Source organism: Hyperolius riggenbachi, chromosome 9, assembly GCF_040937935.1.
Source record: "Hyperolius riggenbachi isolate aHypRig1 chromosome 9, aHypRig1.pri, whole genome shotgun sequence".
In the NCBI taxonomy this organism is placed as follows: Eukaryota; Metazoa; Chordata; class Amphibia; order Anura; family Hyperoliidae; genus Hyperolius; species Hyperolius riggenbachi.
In genome coordinates this window covers 109613772-109628482 of record NC_090654.1, presented here as the reverse complement: position 1 = coordinate 109628482, position 14711 = coordinate 109613772, and the positions used below count along the sequence as shown (strand labels likewise).

At 41.5% G+C, this 14711-nt stretch overlaps 1 protein-coding gene across 2 annotated transcripts in view; it reads right to left on the bottom strand.

Annotated features, from left to right (window-relative positions):
* Positions 1–5439: 5439 nt before the first annotated feature.
* The window catches only part of FSIP1 (fibrous sheath interacting protein 1), a 56509-nt gene continuing 47237 nt past the window's right edge, over positions 5440–14711 (bottom strand). For both annotated transcript variants that reach the window (XM_068253326.1, XM_068253325.1), the window contains exons 10-11: positions 13730–13921; positions 5440–6472 (exon numbers count right to left, since the gene is read on the bottom strand). In XM_068253326.1, the coding sequence (XP_068109427.1) occupies positions 6269–6472; positions 13730–13921 (396 nt within the window). In that variant the 3' untranslated portion in view covers positions 5440–6268. The remainder of the gene's footprint in view (positions 6473–13729; positions 13922–14711) is intronic.

The window sequence follows — 14711 nt, the reverse complement described above, 5'->3', positions numbered from 1 at the left end:
GACGTTTCCCGGGACCTCATGCAGCCTGGGACAGCGGACCCCGAATCCGGGACGTCTGGTCACTCTAACTTAACTCACACAGTGATGCCAGCTGGGAAGAACAAGGAGCCTCACTAAGCTGCAGAACTCTCAATCCCCGGGATCTTGCTACTCCTCTCCCCTCAGTTTTGCCCTAAAGTCCATCTACAGAGAAGTATACAGCACAGCAACTCACACACCACAAGGCTCTCTCACTCCCCTGCACGCTGATGCTGCTTCCTGGTCAGATGTGTGTGGGCGGCTCCCTCGGCTGCCTCTCTGTTTTCATTGGAGGGAGAGAGGAGCCAGCACCAAAGCCTGTCACTGATTGGAGGGAGAAACAAAGGAGGTGCGGAGGCTCTATTGATTTCTCCTGCTCAGCTACACGGGGATCAGCCAGTGCCACCGCGGATTGCACAGTTTGGCAATCCTGATACAATTAATGTGCTGGGCTGGCCTTTTTGACACCCCCTTTGGCATGTGACACCCGGTGCGCCACTCCCCCCTGCGCCCAATTAATGGTACGCCACTGCAATCGACCATTTCAGCCAGAAATCAATAATTCAGGAATCATTTGCAGCATTGGGGAATTGGGGAATAGTAATTAACGTTGCTGGGACTTGTGCAGCAGCAGGATAAGCCATACCGGCTGTATCCTGCGCCCAAGTCTCCCAGCGGCGAATCCTCTCGTACTTGCCCTAGATCACCATGGAAGCCATATGGTGGTGGGGGGAAGCACTAGACACCAGGGAACTGTATAGGGGAGGGAGGGAGGGCCATTATACACCAGGGAACTCTATAGGGGAGGCTGGGGCCTCTAGACACCAGGGAACTGTATATGGAGGGAGGTCCACAAAACATCAGGGAACTGTGTAGGGGTTGGAGGGGGGCCATTAGACACCTGGGAAACTTTATAAGGGAGTAAGATGTCCATTAGACATTGAGGTTAGCCCGCGACTTGGTCCCAGTGTACAATTTCGGCCCGCTTTGTATTTGAGTTTGACACCCCTGATCTAGCAGGACAAATTGAGCAATATGGGCACCTTTAAAGTGGGCTGAAACTTCATATTAACTGGAAAAAAAAACATCTAATGAAAAATTACTTATTTAACTTACCTATCCTATTGTTTTTAATGTTTACTGTCAGATTTAAGAGAAATGTGATATGAAGAAAAAAAAAAAGAATAATTCTACTGGTTTCCATCTTTACTGTTTCTCTGTGATGCTAAAAGTGACATCACTTCTGCCCTTTTCCTTTCTTTCACCCCAGCTCAGTGTTGGTGTTCCCTCCCTAATGCCACAGCTTACTGTCCCTCCCACAGCAAACATCCTAGACAACAGGCTTACATCACTGTGTAAACTATTCAAAAAGTTAGGAGGAATTAAATTACTATAAGAAGCTTTCTGTGACGTGCATGCTTAGATAAGCTTCATAATGTAGCTAAGAAAAAAAAACTTCCCACAATACCACTGGCAACTTAGGAAAAGGCACCAAGACCAGGTAAAAAGAAAATAAAAATTGGGGGACATAGATGGACCTAATTTAGAAAAAAAGAGGTTTACATATTTTTTTGGCAATTTTTTTATTTTTAAATGTTGCAACTCCCTTTTAAGCTCTGTCTTTTCTCAGTACATCCCTATTGTGGATTCAGCAGTGGAGTACAGACCAGTGTTTGATATCACAGAGAGTATGCCTGCAGGAAAGTACATCAAACAATGTATAAACAACCATGAAAAGACCACTGCAGATTACAACCACTTTAATGTACAGATTTACAAATTACAAGGAATGGCTACAACATGAAGGATTTGTTAAAATATTTTAAACCTACTTTTCTGTTTAGGAAAGAAGAAATAAAGAAACCCTGACATGAGTAGTCCTCAATGTTTTCTTCTCCAAAGAGGAGGAGGACAAGCATTGGTTAAAACTGGGACTTTATAAAACTAAACATACCGGCACATAACAGCACAGATCTTATCAGGCTTTTTTTTTTTTTTTTTGCAATAAAGCATTTTATTGAAACATATCCAAAGTACAAAAACATTTACAAGAGAAGTTAACAAACATCAAGTACATAAAAAAGTTATTTCCATCATGGGTGAATACAGTACAGCCTAAGGCCCGGTTCACACTTGCGTTAGTGGCAAACGGGTCCGTGAAAACGGATCGCACCAGTCGAACGGATCAATTTTCACTCCTTTTACCTTCCGCTGCTTCCATTCTGTTACCCCACATCCTCCCCAGACCCCCATCCCAAAGTGCATTTTGCCCCTTAGAACGATCCGTTTCTTCACTAGTGTGAAGAAACATTCAATTTTCTAATTTCCCACAATGCAGGGCTTCAGAATCCGTTTACATTCCGCTGGGTTTAGCAGTCCGGAAAAATAGCTGCAGCAGGAAACTTGTGGTCCGTTCAGCATATCGTGTGGAGCAGATCCATTCGAACGGACGGATGTGAAAGGAATCGATAGGTTAACATTGGATCCACTGGTATCCGTATGGGAAAGGACCGTTTTTTAGAGTTTTAGCTCACCCTGCTGCTGCAAAATTCTGAAGGACGTTAATTACTATTCCCCCCTCCAGGCCGCCATGGACACTGAGGAAAGACATCATTTGGCTGATAGATATTTCTGGCGGACGTTTTTTAAAGTAATTTGGGCTCCGTCTTTCGCCGGCTTCCAAATTAGCTTCTGAGCACCGCCATAGCTGTACTTCACATTAAAGCCTATGACAGCGCATGGTGCGCCCAAATTTGGAGGTACCTATTTGTTCTGCTTCGATGTCTGACCAACTTCTAACATAAAGTGAAGAACAGGTAGAAAGATATAGACATAATGGGAAGGATAAGAGGAGGGGCACCTATAGAAGGTCCACGAAAGACAAAGAGAAAGGGCAAGAAAGAGCCACATCAGTCCTCCCCCGAGGACCCTGAACATATAACAACCTTTAAAGAGACTCCGTAACAAAAATTTCATCCGGTTTTCTTCCATCCTACAAGTTCCAAAATCTATTCTAATGTGCTCTGGCTTACTGCAGCACGTTCTACTATCACCATATCTGTAATAAATCAACTTATCTTTCTCCTGTCAGACTTGTCAGCCTGTGTCTGGAAGGCTGCCAAGTTCTTCAGTGTTGTGGTTCTGTGATGCGTCTCCCCCCTCCAGGCCCCTCTCTGCACACTGCCTGTGTGTTATTTAGATTAGTGCAGCTTCTCTCTGCTCTATTATCTTTTACAAGCTGGATAAATCCTCCTCTGAGCTGGCTGGGCTTTCACATACTGATGAATTATATACGGGCAGAGCTGTCTGCACTCTGCAGGAAGAAACAGCCTGACACGTCAGTGGAAGATAGCTGCAGGGGGAAAGAAACACGCAAATGATCTCTTGAGATTAAAAAGGAAGGCTGTATACAGCCTGCTTGTGTATGGATGTATTTTCTATGTGTGGACATACTGTACATCAACCTACTTCCTGTTTTGGTGGCCATTTTGTTTGTTTATAAACAAACTTTTTAAAACTGTTTTTAACCACTTTTAATGCGGCGGGGAGCAGCGAAATTGTGACAGAGGGTAATAGGAGATGTCCCCTAACGCACTGGTATGTTTACTTTTGTGCGATTTTAACAATACAGATTCTCTTTAAGTAGCCACCACCAGATGACAAACTCATCATGCATTTTAAATGGCTTTTGACATATGAAAACTGTCAGACCAAAAGCACAATTATAGCTTGTCTCAGATGCTCATAAACATGAGACCACCAATCTGTCATGGCTACCTCTGTCCCGGTGGTTCACATACTGACTGTCCCAGATTATGGTATTATGGTACAGTTTGCTAACTGTATAATAATAGCAGCAGAATAAAATCCTTAATAATATCCTCCCTGGAGTTCAATTGCCCCAGGATTTCTGTGCAAAAAGTGATCAAATTCAATTTTATAACTTTTTTTTCCCTGTAACTTGCCAAAATGTGTCAAGCAAGAGTCTAGTATACAGTGCAGGAGAGTACTGATGTGTATGCACGTTTATACTGTTCACAGCATGTTTTGTATGAACGGATATCCCTGTCAATACCGCTAGGGAGGTTCTTAATATACAGTATATAGAATGGATTCCCTTCTTCACTTAGTCTTCTGAAACTTACAGCACTCTGAGGAAGGGAGAGGGCCCCTTGTGAAACATGTAAGTATCAGTACCCCTAAAGATTGTATTTATTATTTTATTAAATAAATACATTTTAATTTTCAAATTTCATTGTAAGTATCACCCTTGACTAAGGGCTTGTTCACACTAAGGGCGCTTTTGGCTTATTTTAAGCGCCTGCGATTTTCAAAATTGCCCTAAAAGCGCTTGTGCAACGATTCCCTATGAGAGTGTTCACATATGAGCGATGAGCGGTTCGATTCCGATCCACTCACCAAAGCGCTGCCTGTACCATTTTGGGGGCGATTTGCCTCAATGGAAGGTATAGGGAAATCGCAAAACTCTTGAAAAAGTGCTTTGTATAGCGATTTCCTCAGCGCTTTTAAGCATAAACACATTATAGTATTCATTCTTTTCCGGGTCAAAGAGTTCACTTCCTGACTTGCGCCAGAAACTGGAAAATAAAATCGCTCTGCAAAAGCGCTTAGAAAAGTGATTTACAAAAAAAATCGCAACACGCAGGTAAGCACCGGGAGGCGCAAAAAATAATCACGCACAAAATCTCAAAATGCTGGTGTCAGCGATTGCGATTTTAGATGTGAACAAGGCCTTACAGGTGATCAGCAAAGTACTGCTGCATAAGTAATCCTACGGGATTACTCACACTGCAACAATTGCAATTTCCAACAATCGCAAACGTTGTACATGTAGCAATTTCCTGACGACTGAGTTGCGATTCTGATTCACTGGAATGAGAATCACAAAATGCAATCACCAAAGAATTGTGAAACACCACAATGCAAAATCATGATTGTGATCGCATTTTGCGTTGCAGAGTTTGAATAGGGTCTTCTCTGCCCACAGCTTCTGGTATGTCAGTTACTGTACAGAAGTAGTGGCTGGTATTGAGTGATGAGTTGTTGGCAGATATTGAAAACTGAAATCTCTTGAGGATTTTTTTGACACAAAGGCCCATATGCAATTCACTTTTTCTCCTGAGTTTTCCCCTAGGAGATATTTTAAACTTATAAATAAAATGCCTTTTAAGCCACCAGAAAGCAAGAAAATACACAAAATAATTTTGATAGTACTTTTTCATCAACTTTTTGGTACTTTTTTAGTTGAAAAGTGCTGAAAAGTTATTTTAAATCGAAGATGAAAAAATATCTGCTAGGAGAAAACTCAGGAGAAAAAGTGAATTGAATATGGCCCAAAGGCCCTTAATCAATCCACTTTTTCTCAAAAGTTTTCTCCTAGGAGAATGTTTTTCTTCTTCTGTCTAAAATAACTTTTCAGCACTTTGCATTTCAAAGAGTACCAAAAAGGATTCTGAGTATTTTCTTGCTTGCTGGAGGCTTAGAATCATTAACTTAGGAGAAAACTTAGGAGAAAAAGTTATTTCATTAAGGGCCAAAGTATACTGAGAATTTTATTCTGCTGCCTGAGCGGGTTTGTGCTACTGCACATGTCTAAGCCGTCTGCGCCTGCACAGTAGCACGGTCCTGATCAGGCTTGTTTTTTTCCGCTCAAGTGGGTCTGTGGTACGGTGCTGGAGCAGTGAGGCCACAACTTTTCAGGGGGACTTGGCGCTGGAATGGACTGGCATAGAAGGACGGGGAAACCTCACAGGTTTGCTTTAAAGGACTTGCAAGCTAATTAAAAAAAATTCTATTTCTTCCGGGGCTTCCTCCAGCACCTGGCAGTCGTCCTGCGCCCTCACCGCAGCTCCGCATCCAGCCGGTGGCCCCGGGTCCCCTCCGTTGCAGATGCCGATGGGCATCTACCGAGCCTCTCGCAGTTGTGCTGACGTGGTCTGGAGTGTTCTGCATAGGCGCAGAACTACTGTGACTGCGCAGTACACTGCAGAACACATCAGCGCGACCACGAGCGGCTCTCGCGCAGGCGCAGTAAATTCCGACCTAGCGAAGTCGGCATCTGCAACGGAGGGGACCCTGGGTTACCAGCTGGATGCAGAACTGTGGCGAGGGCACAGAACGGCTGCCAGGGGTTTGAGAAAGCCCCTGGTAAGTAGTTTTTTTTTTTGCTCGGACCTTTTCTTTAAGTAGGAAATGCTGTTCTTGGTTTCACTATACTGTAGAATATTTCCTAATAAATATGTACTGAGGATCCACTTAACAGCGTGGTAGAGGAAGACAAGGATAGTGGTGCAGTGCTGCTTCTCATAATATCTTCAAGTTGCTGGTCTATTTCTTTCAGGCGTATTTTCTCCTCTCTCAGCTCCTTTGTGTAACGTAAAACTTTTTCCCCAGGTGAAGTTGCTGCATTCTCCAACTTGTCCATAGAAAGTCCCTGAAGAAGAGGCAGACATGTGATTGTATAATGGAGGTGTGTTTGATGACTAACAGATATCACGCATCTTGTCAATGTGAGCTGGAATTCCCCACACATTACTATTAATGTAGCAGCTGTGTTCTCTAACTAATACAGACAGCCAAGCTTATACAATTTGGAACATCTAAATGTTCTATCACCTGTGTAATAATTTCACAGAAAAATGTAACACGCCACTGTTTCCAGCCAGCTCTAGGTCACATTTCCCCGTTTATTCGTCAGCTCATTATTTAAGCATGAATGTCAGATTCAGACTAAGTAACTTGACAGAAATAATAATAATGTAGTAATATAAATAATAAGAGGTAATATAAATCTCCCATTTTAATCATAACAGTGTTCTCCCCAGACATTTTTTCCAGCCAATTGGCATGAAAAAGTAGCCGCATGGGGCGCAACCGTGGGGGGAATACAGGGCCTGCGGAACTCTGCATAAAGCATATTAGGAGGATGAGGACAGCTGGGTGCTTCCCAAATGAGCCTGGGGAGAACACTGCATATGAATATGGGACATCATAATATCTGTTAGAGCTCATAGCATCACAGACCACAAGCTGCACTTCAAGGAGAAACCGTAACCAAGAATTGAACTTCATCCCAATCCATAGCCGATACCCCCTTTCCCACGAGAAATCTTTTTCTTTTCACAAACAGATCATCAGGGGGCTCTGTATGGCTGATATTGTGGTGAAACCCCTCCCACAGTGTGATGACAGGACCATGGTTCTGACATCACACTTTGGGAGCCTTGTTGCATTGTGGGAAATAACAGCTGTTTACAACTGCCCAAAAAGCAAGCAGCACCTCCTTCCACTGACATCACCGTCCAGCAGTAAAAATGTCACCATGTGATAAATGTCAGAATGTAAATCAGGGAGAGGAAAGATTTTACAATGGGCAAACACTGACTAAATCATTTATACATCATTATTGTAAAAACAAAGCACTTTTTATTACATTATTTTCACTGGAGTTGCTTTTTCTTTTTTTAACTATAGATAGGAGACATAAAAAAACACCCATACACATTCCTAAACCTCGAATATACAGGTAGTCCCCAGTTAACAAACGAGATAGGGACTGTAGGTCCATTCTTAACCTGAATCCATTCTTAAAGCGGAATATAACCCTGCATTTCAACTTTGCTCTAAAACATTATTTACAGCATATTATATGAAAAAAGCATTTTTTTTTACTAGACCAGCATTGGAAGGGTTAAACACAGAGGTTTTAAGTTCCGTGCAGACGTTCAGATAGTTACATTCTATTTAGTTATATGTATATATTTAGAAATGTTACACACTCTTTGGCTGTCCTCCAACTCCTTCTCAGTGAGAGAGATGAGTCACAATAAACACTTAGATACATTTGTGTAAACAAAAAGTATCTAACTCAAGTTCGGATGCGTCTGCAAAAATCTCCAGGGACTTTAAAGCCCTGTGTAACCCTTCCAATGCTGGTCTAGTAAAAAAAAAATGCTGGTTGCATATAATATACTGTAAATAATGTTTTAGAGCAAAGTTGAAATGCAGGGTTATATTCCGCTTTAAGCTGCCTTCCATGCCTCCAATGTACCCCTCTGTGTCACTTCTGTTCCCTTGTACCTTCAGCCTCCCTCTCTGTGCCACCTCTGCCCCCCAACTGTGTCTCTCTGTACCACTAGTGGCTCCGTCTGCCCCCTCTTGTTCCTCCTTCTATCCTAATGATGATCGTAATAAGCAAATTTTTACTAATGCAAATTTTCATAAATATTTTCACAATTACGATTATATGTGATTGCTTTCACATAATTCACACAAACTTCCAGAGGGTCCCAGAACTGGATCATATGTTTACTTTAAAATGTATCTGCCAGATCCAGCATGTAGCGCTGCCCCTTGCAGAAAAACGCCATGCTGTTTTCTCTATCTTGAGCTGACACCAAGGCGTTTTGCTGCAGGGGGTGGGGCTATGCACTGAAATAGGCAGATGTGGGGCTCGGGGAGGGGGAAAAGAAACGGCAAGCAATTATAACTTCCTATTAGAAGTGGACCCATGGAATGTGCAATTTACACTGGAGGTCTGCTTTAATACTATGATGACACCACCATTCTAGACCTGCTGCCCAAGTGTAAATGGTCTGCTCTCCCAAAGTGCAGAGTGATCACTGCTCTTCACCAGATTGCCCCACAGGGAACACCAGCAGTGGCGATGTAACTTTTTTGCAAATTGCTACCAGGTAACAATTCACAAGATTACACCACTGTAGACAAAGAACAGGCTTAGGAAACTTGGAAGGCTCAGTAGGCAACTCAAGCTTGTACAACAGGCAGATGTTAAAGAGACTATTCAGTCAGAAACATTCTACAGATCCCCTAGTAAAATAAAGTTATCACTTTCCGGGTCTGGCCACTGGAATGTTAGTGAATCGTGACATAAAGTAAAGGCAGTGAAAATACAAAAGTAACATTAAAATACTCCTAAACCAGGTCGCATCTGAAATGACTACCAACAGAGGAGTGAAGAGTCCCTGTTGGTAGTCATTTCAGATTTGCCTGGTTTAAGAGCGCTGCCAATTCTTCCCGGTGGTTTAAAAAAAAAATGTGTATACCATTTTATGGCCAGCTGCCTCCAGGTTCACACTATGTTTGTTTGGAAATTAGAGGTTAGGGTCCCTTCTATGAAGAATTACCTCATCGCGGTGGAAGGGTCTATTGGAAACTAAAATCCTCCATTATGTTAATTTTGGTGCATATGTTTTGAATGCAGGTTGTGTATCCTGCCTATAATTAGGCTCTGCACATCTATGCTGCCAGTCATTTGGATGCAGCCTGTCTTAGGAAGCCCTGACACTTCTTCCTGCAACATTAAAGGGAAGGTTCAGGGAAGCTACAAAAAAAATAAAAATCCACATCCACTTACCTGGGGCTTTCTCCAGCCCGTGGCAGGCAGGAGGTGCCCTCGGCGGCACTCCGCAGGCTCCCGGTGGTCTCCGGTGGCCGACCGGACCTGGCCAGGCCGGCGGCCAGGTCGGGCCTCTTCTGCGCTTCATTGCGCGTTCCACGCCGGCGCGCTGACGTCATCGGACGTTCTCCGGGCTGTACTGCGCAGGCTCTGAGCCTGCGCAGTACAGCCCGGAGGATGTCCGATGACGTCAGCGCGCCGGCGTGGAATACACAATGGAGCGCCGAAGAGGCCCGACCTGGCTGCCGGCCTGGCCAGGTCCGGTCGGCCACCGGGAGCCTGCGGAGCGGCGCCGAGGGCACCTCCTGCCTGCCACGGGCTGGAGGAAACCCCAGGTAAGTGGATGTGGATTTTTATTTTTTTTGTAGCGTCCCTGAACCTTCCCTTTAAAATACTGTATGAGATTAAAAAATGGGATTAAGGGCACTGTCCGTTTCATGCTGACTATATGTCTATATATTCTGTATATTTTTAATTTTCTAAAAATGTCCGGTATTGGTCTGAGGAACAAAACAAATTTGTTCTTAGTAAAAGCAAATTTAACAGCTCAACAGAGCAACTAGTCTGCAGCTGTTCTACAAGGGACTGTTTAGACCACGGCTTTATTAACAAATCGTTAGAAAACAGGAAACTCTTATCAAACACTGGCAAACGGCAAATGTGACATTCCAGCATATATTTATATTAAGCTTGATGATTTTTAAGTTCATCTGAATGTTTTTAATATTTCTACACCAGGCAGATGCAGTGATGCAGGCCACCTTTTTGCCATGTATTTTCTTTTACTGGTTTCCAGGATCAACAATTTATGAGAAGAAGGAAAAAATTCAATAACATTCAAAAGTACAGTTATCCAAAAAAGGTCAGTTAAAGTCAAAAGTGGGATCTGGCTTAGAATCACGTACTGCCGTAAACAGTAATAACAAATGTCAAAGATAGAGCCCGATCAAAACCTTTTGCATATTGGTGAGTCATAAGTGAGCACTTAAAAGAGCTCTAAGACGAAAATGAACAAATGTAAAATACATGTGTACACATGCAGATGAGATGTACAGTACATTTGTCTTATGCCTGGTACGCACCATGCAATTTCGATAATTTCCAACAGGTCTAATCTGATTTCTGTACAAAATCGATCAGAAAAATGATCGCAAATTAGACCAGACCTGTCAGAAATGATCAATATGACCCGTCGATCTGATGGGAAATTGCATGGTATGTACCAGGCATTAAAGTGCACTGTGAATGAATGATTTAATCTTTAGATTGTAAGCTCGCAAGGGCAGGACTCTCACCCTTTTGAGTCTTGGAATTTGTTACTGTGTCACCAATTCTGTACTTTATACCAGTGTCTATGTTTAGTGTATACAATTGTCTGTATTATTATGTAGCCCATGTTTGTTTATTACTCCATACAGCACCATGGAATATGTTGACACTTTATAAATTATATATTATCAATAATAATAATAATAATACTAATAATAATATGTGGCTGTCACTGCTAGTAGATATTATTATTCTGACAGCTGTGAACCTTGTATCAACAGGCAACAGGCTTTAAATTAGTCCTCCTCCTCATAAGATAGTCTAAAGGTTTATCTTATTCTATTAAAGGGAACTGAGCACCCCCAGAAACATTTACATTGAACCTCCCCATAAGGGTGGTTCATAACACTGTATGTGGTTGGGGGGCCGGGGGAGCACCATTGGTCCATTGGTTACCTATGGGGGCTTCTCATGTGAAGGTTGCTATCCCATCCCCTGCTGGTCACACTTCAAAGAATCAGTTCACTGCCAATATAAGTCTATGGGCCTGTTCACAGAAACGATCGCGTTATTCTAACTCGCTGCATGCAGGCTTATATTAAAGTCTATGCCCAGTCTCCATTGCAGTTCACAGTCATTATACCACGTGAGTTAGGCAACTGACTACTGTGAACCTAGCGTTAGTCTACCAATAACTGACTGAGGTACAGTCACTGCCCGGTCTGTTAAAAGATAAAAAAAGTACACTATAAACCTGTTGCAAGATGACTTACAGAACAGTTCCTATCAGCTCTTTTTCACATGTAAATTTAATAAAGAAGGAAGTGCTTATTTTATCAAAAATGCTCATGAGGAAAAAACTGGCGCTATCTTATTTAATCACAGTTAAGGTGGCCACACACCATACAATTTTTTAAATATCTGTTCAATTCAAGAATTGCAATGAATTTTTCTGACTGATTGTAACATTTCAAAAATATAACCAATGTACCACACACACATATATTACATTTTTCCCCAATTATGATAAAAATGATTGGAAACTCTGAGAAAATTGCTAGGGTGTGTATATTAATAAATTGACAATCTAACACACACCATACAATCTGTAGAAAAATTTAAGAAAAATTTCCAGCATTCCGGATCGATGAAAAAAAAAAAAAAAAAACAAGAAACCCGATCGGATTTTTCAGGCAAATGAAAAAAAAGTTTTGGGGGGAAATTTGATCATATTTATCATATTGCCATAAAATCGGATAATTTTGTTGTATCGTGAGAAACATTTGCACAGGCTGGAAAGATAGGTAATTTGCAGGAATAATAGGAATATGCAGCAAGAAAACAACAACAAATGTATGGATTTATTTTGTTTTTTTTAATCAATGTAAAAATATCAGTAAGTATAGTAGTATAGTTATAATGGAAACAAATCTAAAAATCTAAAAACAAAAATGTACATGGCTCACTGCAGATGTCAACAATGTTAAAATGCATTTAACAAAGAAAAATAAGATTGCATTATTTTCTTCACAAAATCTGTAAAGGGGAGGTCAAGTTAGTACAAAATTACTAGAGCATGATCAATGAAGATAGTACAAGAAAGAATAATTGAAGTGAACCCGAGGTGAGAGTGATATGGAGGCTGCCATGTTTACTAGCACTATAATGGTGCCGGGAGATGTCTCAAGAACAAAACTTTTATTACGCACGCATCTAGTGTATCCAAGCACTTTTTTTATGTCCATTTAGGCAATATGTCTGGGTTTAGGTTCCAAGGTATAGAAAGAGTAACACCCTCATTAAGGGGAGGAGACCTATATAGCAAGTTATTGAAGCGGGAGGCCTTTTGGATATGGAAATTGGGGACACGCTCCCCCTTGGGAATAAACTCCCGATTAGACCTTCATACATTTTATGATAAATGAATACATTGATGTGTTGCATATATATGTGTATATAAATTGGACCTGCTTTCTCTGTTTGCAACTTTTCCCCCCCAAAAAAAAAAAAAAAAAATTTTCTGCATCCCCTGCTTCCCTTGCCCATCCTTGCCTCTTTTCCCTGTCTAATAGTCATGCATTTTGTCCAGATACTACATGTTACCATTACATTTATATATGACAGGTCGCTATAATCTGATGCAGTATATTGTGTTTTTATGCAGACTTTGTTTTATATTTATATATTAGAGTGGTATACTCCACGTTTAGCTTTTTGATGCTTGTACCTTTAAGGCTAAGACTCACACCTTTAAGGGTGTGGTCTTGTATCCTATATAATCTGTATGAACACCTGTCTTGGCAAGCTATTATTAAGGAGCCATACATCGCTCCGATAGGTGTGAGCTTTTTACTTGTACACTGGTGATGGATTAAGATGGATTTACAATAAAGTATTTTTTCTACTTCACCCTACCTCTTGGTGTAGCGGGACTTCCTTGGACATTTATGCCATATTTACTTCCTTTGAAACAATATAGTATTACTGATCTATTTGGCTGCAGAAGTTTCTGAATTACACCAGAAACAAGCATGCAGCTAATCTTGGCAGCTCTGACAATAATCCAAATAGAAGAAAGACTGGGTCTCTACCTGGATTTATGCAAAATTTGTGAATTTATGAAAGTACCATAAGCACTAAAAAAACGTTTCGGCCAGAGGCCTTTCTCAAGTGTTACCTTGTCATAACAAACAACAAACAAACATGCCCTCCAACAGGGGGCGGGCACAGACTTAATTGGATAAATGGACAAAAGGCTGAATAAAGGGCTAGGAAAAATGATGCAGACAAAATTATGCAGAAATAATTTTTATTTTGCATTAGAGGCAGTAAGTAAATAAATGTCAGCCTCCATATCTCTCTCACATAACTTTAAAAAGTTTTTCAAAAGCAAAAATTCAAGTTGTGTGAGTATGAAGTAAGATGCAAAAGGTTGGCTGTAGAAGCTTTACATTCTTTTTTGACAACTGCAGTTTGTTGATTTTTACAAAGAACACAGCTTACCAATTTTGATTGCCTGGTGAGTGCACGGTGATCATACTCAATGTCTATGGCCTCTGGATGATACTCAGTGTCTATGGCCTCCGTAGTGATGGTAAACCTTTGGAGCTGTGCCTCTATAGCTGCCAACTGTTCAAGCTCTCCTGGTTCTGGGCTGAAGGCATCACAAGGCACCAACCAAAGGGAAGCATCAGCCTATAAATTGAATGCATGATAGATTAATCACTAATCAATGCTTTGCGCTAATGTAATGCAACATAATACACAGTTAATCTGCAATTATAATTTTAATTATATGCCTAAAGACCAATTTCCACTATCCGAGGTGCCTTTTTTTGTAAAGAGTTAACACATGGCAACAGGGCTGTGGAGTTGGAGTCGGAGCAATTTTGGGTACCTGGAGTCGGTGGTTTCAATAAAGTGAGGAGTCGGAATCGGGTGATTTTTGAAACAAATCCATAGCTTTTGTAAAAATTAGACTAAGAAGTCGGAGTCGAAGAGTCGGAGTAATTTTGGGTACCTGGAGTCAGAGTCGGAGATTTCATAAGCTGAGGGGTCGGAGTCAGAAGATTTTTGTACTGACTCCACAGCCCTGCATGGTAATGCATTATCTATTACTTTTAATGTGGGCATAGACACTATGCATGTTATTATGCACAAGAGTTGCTCCAAGCATCAGGGACTGTAGAATTAGCATAACACATGCACTGTATGCAATGCAAATAGTGTGAATGGGCCCACAACCTCACACACACGAGGACTATTGCCTAGTTTGGATTGCTGATACTCCGAGATGGATCAGAGACCACGTGTAACGATCGGTGTAGCAACACAGACGTCTGATTATGTGTGATCTGCAGAATCACCAATAATACAGACACTATACCTTATTATGTGGTGATCTGCAGTATCACCAATAATACACGTATAGCTGGCAAAATACAAGGTATGTGTAGTGCTTGGTGCAACAATAGATTGGGCCTTA